Raw genomic sequence first — 8,372 nt, 5'->3', positions numbered from 1 at the left:
TATGATTATTGTATTGGATTTTTATGACTTTTGAGCGAAAAAAGTCTTGATTTTCTTTTTGTCTTTTAAGCTGCAAATTGTCAACAGAAAACCGTCAGTAAAAACTATTACTAAAAAAACTATTATTCTGATAGAAACTTTGTCTTTTAGATTGAAAGTCTCGAGTTCTTATCCAAATGTTGTCGATTTTGTGACATTAACTCTTAACCACTAACTCCGCCGTTTAAATAAAATATACTACATTACTAAAAAAATGTCAATAAATGATTCGGTCAGTATTCCATGAGAAACAATAAAACATGACATCCCGTTCGCTCTAAACAATCAAAACTAAAATTCATCAACAATCTGTTGGTAATATTTACCCATGCCTTTTCCGACGGATTATTTTTCCATAATAGGCTTTTCCAACTGAATTCACGGTGCGAATTTCACTCTTTTTTCTAGTAGTGTTAATATAGTGACCATAGATAGTGACTAGGATGGGTTAAGAAGTGTAGTTGTCGTCCTTTTTTATTATTATATGTAGAGATATTTAAATACGTAAAACAATTAACTGATCTCGTCATTGTTTACGAATATACTACCTAGTACCTATGCTACTATACAAACGTGAATGTCCTTTTGCTCGAATCAAATAAGTCTAGACTCAGTCTCACTCCAGCATACATGCCAATAATAAAAGGTTTCCTCCATATGGATCAAACATATTTCTTCTTTTCTAGAGGTAGACATGACTCTTTCAATTAGGACAATTATGAAATAATGAATGATATCTATGATAGATGCACTAAAGACATTTTATTACCACACCAACCAAATTTATACATTTTTCAACATTACTAAATATGGCCAGTCTTGATTCCAGGAATTCAGACACATTTAATGATCCATTTTCAAGGGTAAATTACACATATCCGATCAAAATTCACACCCTTTATACAAATAAATATTGGAAATCAACAAATTTATTCTTGAGAGGATTATTCATCTGAGGATGCAAGAATCCTTTCTGAATCTGATTGGTTTGATTGTATTCGATTTTAAAGTCACATTGCAAGAAATTTGACTCGTATGCTTCGTTGTCACCAATTTACCAACGACTTCACCTTTTGATCGAATCTCAAACTCTAACCTTAATGGTATTTCAAAAACTCCAGCATCAGAAACCTCTAGACTCGAACCTGCACCATACAATGGCACTTTCGTTGCTTCCAAGTTTACAATCGCTGTTCTTCGACTCTTTCTTTGTTGATAATACTTCTTCAACTGAAACCACATGAGCATAACCAAATTAGTATCAGTAACCATGGTTCAGTCTATTCTTAACCATAGTTCAGTACACATGAACAGGTGAAGTTGGTCCCAACCTGACCGGTTACAATCACGACGTCTGAATAGACAAGGTTCACTGCATTAGAGCTAACATGAACGCCAAAGAATGTAGCTGGATTATGAACACCGAGTCGCAATGAACTATTGATGGTCAGCATCTTGGTTATGACCCCAGATGAGTCTGAACCCTGCCCTATATAGAGGCTATTCACAGCCAAACTCTGCAAAAAATACGAATCAAATCGAAACCCAATTCAAGATTCCGAAGGTGTATTAATCTTTATGAGATTACGAGATATGGGTTTGAAAAAGATTCAAACTTTATGCATTTTAACACCATGATCTTGATAGAAATCTAAAGAAAAAGACATTTTACTAACCTTAACAGTGATTTCAGGTTTAAAAGGTCTGGCAGCACCCCATATAATCAAGCATAAAATAGCGAACAAGACGATAAAACACAAGAGAGCTAATAAAGCCTGTAATCTTCTGTTTAACTTCTTTTCATCTTCATATTCATCATACTTCCCTTCCTCTACTATCACATTACACTCCGGCCACCCCTTTTCGTTTCTTTTCCGGTGAACTTTCCTCCCGGAATGTGACCGGAAAATCCCAGAAAACCGACTGGACGATGAGTTCCTGGAGTGACGACCCATAGAAGGGTGTGAAGGGGATTCCATTGGACTCCTGAAATTTGGTGTAGCTTGTAATGATGATGATTTGTCTCCGTCTTGTGAGTCTCTTGAAGGGCTTTGCACGAAGTAAACCGGCCGTTTTGGTGATCTTGAAGGTGATGACGGGGCTAAACTGGTGATATCAGACTCTGATTTTGTGTGGAACATGTTTTTGTTTTCTAAACAGAGGTTCTTGTGGTTTCAAGAAAAATGTTTACAACATAAAGTATAAGCTTTACTCCATGAATTTTGAATCAAATTTGTAGAAAATATGGGCATATATACAAGATTTTGAAAACCCCACAAATTCTATAAAAGTAAAATCGGATATATAATTCTGTATTCTAAAGTGTAGCGTCACCAAGAAAATCAAGAAATTAACAAAACTTCTTTTAATTCGCAAAATTTGCGAAGGAAAAGGAACGATCCTACCAAAAAACACAAAAGAAGCAACCAAAAACAATTTCTGGAATTGATAATCAAACTAAGATTTAAGAACAACACTTCGGTAGGGTTTATCTTGCAGACAATAAACACTCAGTATGTGCTTTTCTTGTCTGTACTTATCTTCTTTTCCAGAGCTCGGAAATGAACTAGTGGTGTGTTTTGCGGGTGAAAATGGTGAGTGGGGTGGGTTCGTAATATGCATGGGTAGGTGTAGGGTCATACAGTGAGCTGTAAGCAGGGCTTTAAGGATGCGGAACACACAATCACCAAACAAATAATTCCCGAGCCTAAATCCAAGGCTGCTTGCATACCTACAAGGATTCTTGGCCTCACAAAGACAAATATATAGTGTCGGCAGCTAACCATCTCATTGATATTTTGGTAGAAGATAGACCAAATATCATTTTAACCATTAATAATCACTGCGACATCATCTGTTTTCTGTAGATTATACATTTTCTAAAAAAATATATCAATTATTAAATATTTATATAATGTTAAAAAATAGTTTAATATATAAGCTCAAACTAAAAAAAAAAAATTATGTTTACATAAAAAACAAATAGCCCAAAAAATAAGAAAAATAAATCATATCAATTACATTTATTAAATATAACTAATATGATTTATAATTTGTCAAACAAAAACGCTTATATTTTAAGATTTTTTATGTTTAAACCTATAAAGTTATTTTCAAAAAATCCAACACATTTTTTAAAACTTTTTATCTTCTAACATTGATAACCCATCTCCGAAATACCCCACCGACTTAGCAAAAGAGACCCAACTCAACACCATAGCAAAAGAGACTCAACTCAATACCATAACGACACCGGTGTCATTGAGAAACTCCGTGCGGATCAAATTACGTTTCCCGAGATGGTGTTCGGAGTTCCTTCCTCTCTCTTTGAGCACATTAAGTTGTGCAAATCTGCCAAAGAGATATGGGATACTCTTCAAGATTTGTTTGAGGGTTCAGAAAACATGAAAGACAAGTGTCTGACATCTGTTGTGAATGCCTTCGATACATTCACTACAACACTTGGAGAATCAGTTGCCTCGACATCAAACTGGTACATAATAGTGATAAACAACATGATCGCTCATGGTATTGTCCGAACTCCTCTTGAGTATAATCTAAAGTTCATCAACAGTCTCGGAAAAGGATGGGGGAAACGTCAAGTTATGCTTTCAGAGTAATGGATCTCTGAAGAAACTCAAACTTTACCAGTTGTTTGACGATCTGCAAGGTCATGAGTCCAACGTTGCTTAAACTCTAAGAGAACTCTTTGGTGGTCCTCTTGCCCTTGTCAACTCCGTTAATAATTTGATTCCAAACTCTTCTTCTTTAGAACCTTTCCGACCTGTTGTTTCAGAACCATTCTCACATGTTCCATCGGTTCAAACAAATCCATCCCTTGTATTTGATGACAACTTTGACCCTGAAGCTTCAGATGACGAACTTCATTTCCAACAAGAGTTTGCTCAATTTTCTATGAAATACAGGAGACCTTGGAACAATCATAAATCTTATTTGAACATATTCAAAATTCCATTTCAACAATCCTCACTACACTAATCCTCAACCTTATCCCAAACCTACTGAAAATCCTCCATCTTACCGAACCAAACTTCCAAACTCATCTTCGGAATCTCACGAAGTCCTCACTTTGGCTTAACCCAAGATTACGTGTCATAAATGTGGCCTCAGAAATCACTTTGCGAAAGACTGTTTGGTTGAAATTCCTCAAAACCCAAAGGTGAAGGACTCTGCATATTATGCTCGTCGTGCACAAGAGCTAGCAGATAGTGAAAAAGCTTTTGTCACTACAGTTTCTCGGAGTGTGAATGGGTACTAGTGATCAGGTGATGAGGGTGATGGAAACCCTATTTAAAACATGTGTTTTATGGCTAGGCAAAGTGTTGAGTGTGATGAAGGTTATTGGTCGTTTGGATCGGAAATTGATGAGGAAGATGCAGAGCCCAATTACTACTACATGGCAACCAACAACCCATCAGGCAGAAGCACCATCCAATAGGTAAAATATATGATTACTGAAAATGATTTTGATTTATCTTTGTGTGAACCTTATCTAACTTAAATCGAATAAGATATGACAATTATCCTTAAAGCCTATGATTCGGCTATAAATATGAATGAAAAGCTGGACAGTAAATTAACCATACTTAGATTACGTTTTAAAGATTGCAAGCTTAAGATAGAGTCCTTAGAAAGAGAGCTTGTAATAGCTAAGGATGAATGTATTATCATGAATGACAAATGTGCAATCTTAGTTAGTGAAAGAAAATTTTTGTTTAATGATAATCTGCGTCTTAATGCTAAGATTGATAGTCTGCACAATTCCATTGATATGATTGAATCAAAAGAAAGGATGACTCATAATTTTCGCCATCCATGGTCCCAAGCACCTGGTCTCAGAATTGGTTTTCGGAAACCTGTGCTAGTCCCTTGAAGGAACTTCAAATTTTGACTTTCATGGGTGAATTTTGAATCAAACTTATTTGGATACTCCTGTCTCTCCATTGTCGCCCCTTAGTGAGCCTACATGAGGATATCAATCCCTAATTCCTGAGTTCAAACAAATAACTGTCACATGTGCTGACTCCATGTAATTTCCTCCCTGATATCCCTATACCATAATCAATCTCAAAATGTTTCACGTGTGTACATCCCAATTTTCAAGGCCAAAAATTTCATTTTTAATTAAGTAACTTATAAAATCGTTAATTAAAAACATTGCCGATATCATATCAATCCATAAAAACCATCATAACATGTCTCAAATCATATCATCAAATAGTAATAAAATCAGAGTACAATCCCATGAATCACATAGTGCGGAAATCTAGTGTGCGTGTGATGTGTCGCTACCGCGCCGACTCCTTCCCTTTGCTGAAGATGTACCTGAAACAAAACTGAAAACTGTAAGCACGAAGCTTAGTGAGTTCCCCCATCATACCACATACCACATAATAATGCATATTCCTCGGTATCTTTCAACTGGTAGCCGGGAACAACCTCCCCTACGGTATCTTTCAACCGGTAACCGAGAGCTAACCTCTCATTCGGTATCTTTCAACCGGTAACTGGGAGCTAACCCCCCCTCGGTATCTTTCAACCGGTAACTAAGAGCTAACCTCCCCTTCAGTATCTTTCAACCGGTATGTAACATCCCAAAAATATAGTCCAAAAATTTCATTTTTAAAAACGTTATTATATAACCATCAGTATAATAAAACATCCATAATGGCATGGCATGTCAAAACCAAAGTAGAAATAATCAAAACATGTTATCATAAAACAATATCAGAGTGTAATCCCAAAGATCTCATGTGCGGAAAACCATAGTGTGATGTGCTGCGATCGAGCCAACTCCTTTCTCTTGGAAATGAAGTACCTGAAACCCAAACTGAAAACTGTAAGAACGAAGCTTAGTGAGTTCCCCCATCATACCACATACCATACAATCACATATCATATATACTGCCGGGCAATTCTGGGGTGCCCGACCTACCCGGTACGACCATTCTGGGGTGCCGACCTACCCGTGTCAAGCCATTCTGGGGTGCCGACCTACCCGTGTCAAGCCGTTCTGAGGTGCTGACCTACCCTTCGGTCCTAACAACCGAACCTCGGGGACTATTCCACCCCCTACCGCTAATATCACATATATCATAGCATAAACATACTATCAGACATATCTGGGGTGTCTGACCTACCCTTCGCTCCTAACAACCGAACTAGGGGACTATTCCCCTACTACCACTATCACATATAACATATCATGCCAACATTTAAACATATCATAACATACTTTCAGACATATGTGGGGTGTCCGACCTACCCTTCGGTCCTAACAACCGAACTAGGGTATTCCCCTCCTACTACCACTATCACATATAACATATCATGCCAGCATATAAACATATCATAACATACTGTCAGACATATCTGCGGTGTCCGACCTACCCTTCGGTCCTAACTACCGAACTTGGGGACTATTCTCCCCCTACTACCACTATCACATATAACATATCATGCTAGCATATAACCTATCAGGTAGTAGCAAACCTAGATGAATATCACAAAGACAATCATCTACATACAACTCCTACTAGTGGGCCGACATTGTGGCTGTAGATCCTTCACTACTGGAAGGTAACTCACCTCACACTGCTGAAGTCCCGCAGACTCAACCCCAACTGCTGGATGACATATTCCGAATCTGTCAACATCAGAATAACACCCAATTAATAATTGGGTCCTAGCACATAATCATAAATACATACTTGGATAATTACTACATTACCCAAGGTTGGCTGTATTCAAGGCCAAGGCCCAATTCATAGGCCCAAAGGTCAAACTAGGAATCATGGCCCAACATATGGCCCAATTTTCCAAATTGGGCCCAAACCTTTACATGGTCTTATCCTAAGGTCCAACCATTAATTCCAGTCCAAACAGTTGACATTTCAATGGTCCAATGTCTCGTAATCATATAGGCCCAAACTATGGCCTATCTATGGCCCAATTTTCCTAATTAGGCCCAACCACTTATATGGGCCTTACCCTAAGCCCATCAACATATACTAGTCCATATGATTATTCTTGGATGGCCCATTAATAATTCAATTTCCAAGGCCCAATGGAAAGGCCCAACTCAAGGCCCAAGTGAAATTAGGGTTTTCACATAAAATGATGATTAGGGTTAAGTTTCCTTCTTAACCCATTAAGTCCCACATGGCCTTAGGTTAATTTGCAATGATTACCGATTAATATTTTAAGTTCATTAAATAATTCCGATGCAGACCCGATAAGTCCCCAAATTAGGGTTTTATTGCGTTAGGGTTTTCCAAACCAAATACTAGCCCATTTATCAATTTGTTGGGCTTTTAGGTCAATTAGGGCTTTATCGGGCCTATTAAGCCCACTAGAATATCTTTAAGCCCATTAGGGTTTTATTGGGTCCATTAGGGTCTATTAAGCTTCATTGGGCCCATTAGGGCTTACAAGTCCCATTATGGTTTCAAGCACGCCAAATGAATCCATCACAACGAGGCAAAACACACCGCCACCTGGCACGGAGGCCGGTGGCGGCAACCACCATCCTAAGGTGGTGGTTTGAGTTTCTTTTTCATTATTCCATTTCCAATTACATTTTACAAGGCTAAATCTCAAGTAAACACACACCCACTCACTAAGATAAACACACGCATGGCGGCACATGGTGGCAGCCACCACCTTATGGTAGTGGTGGTGGCGGTTCTTGGTTTTCCAGCCAACAAACTATTGCATATCATGTCACATTCATCAAAAACACTCCTACACACACCAAAACATACACATAGTGGAGTACCTACGCAAGACTCACACACACATGCACAGCCATCTAACGTGGTGGTTGATGGTGGCAGGAGGTGAAAACCGCCGCCTCACAGCGGTGGTAATGCCCTTCTCTTGATTTCCAGACCGAGAGGCATCCACAGAAGAACAAAACACCACGTTACCCACACATACATGCGACATGGAGGCTGGAACGCACGCTACAACCACCCTCGAGGTAGTAGATGTTGACCAGAGCAACAGGCGGCGGTCGTGAGTGCATGGAGCACCAAGGATCTAAGAAGAATAACCCATCCATGGTGTACGGCGGTCCTTCCTCGGCAGTTCATGGATTCTACAGCCGTGAAGTTGTAGCGGAAGTGCTCGGACTCGTCTGGCAGCGGCGACAACAGCTTCGCTCGTAAACTCTTCTCAGCCCCATCGCCGAAACCTTGACTTGTTGAAATCTCTCTCTCGCCGGAAAAAAAACATGGTGGAAATCTAGTGGTGTTTCAATGGGGATTCGGTGGTGCAAGATGGCGATGAGGGAGCTGGACGCAAAGGTCGGG

At 38.9% G+C, this 8,372-nt stretch overlaps 1 protein-coding gene across 1 annotated transcript; it reads right to left on the bottom strand.

The window, feature by feature from the left end:
• Positions 1–784: 784 nt before the first annotated feature.
• LOC111886839 (uncharacterized) lies at positions 785–2,713 on the bottom strand. Its single transcript, XM_023883092.3, has 3 exons — positions 1,716–2,713; positions 1,371–1,556; positions 785–1,269 (listed from the first exon to the last, which is right to left on the bottom strand). The coding sequence occupies exons 1-3, from the start codon at positions 2,178–2,180 to the stop codon at positions 988–990; spliced, it is 933 nt and encodes a 310-aa protein (XP_023738860.1). The 5' UTR covers positions 2,181–2,713; the 3' UTR covers positions 785–987.
• Positions 2,714–8,372: the final 5,659 nt, after the last annotated feature.

The sequence above is a fragment of the Lactuca sativa genome, chromosome 4 (genome assembly GCF_002870075.4).
Source record: "Lactuca sativa cultivar Salinas chromosome 4, Lsat_Salinas_v11, whole genome shotgun sequence".
Lineage (NCBI taxonomy): Eukaryota > Viridiplantae > Streptophyta > Magnoliopsida > Asterales > Asteraceae > Lactuca > Lactuca sativa.
This window is presented reverse-complemented; position numbering and strand designations above follow the sequence as displayed.

What these genes read in the sequence shown, in the direction of transcription:
- LOC111886839 (XM_023883092.3), bottom strand. Translation starts at nt 2,180, where the DNA reads ATGTTCCACACAAAATCAGAGTCTGATATCACCAGTTTAGCCCCGTCA. An exon ending in AACCTGAAATCACTGTTAAG is followed by an intron (nt 1,557 to 1,715) that starts GTTAGTAAAATG and finishes TATTTTTTGCAG; the next exon opens with AGTTTGGCTGTGAATAGCCT. An exon ending in TCGTGATTGTAACCGGTCAG is followed by an intron (nt 1,270 to 1,370) that starts GTTGGGACCAAC and finishes ATGTGGTTTCAG; the next exon opens with TTGAAGAAGTATTATCAACA.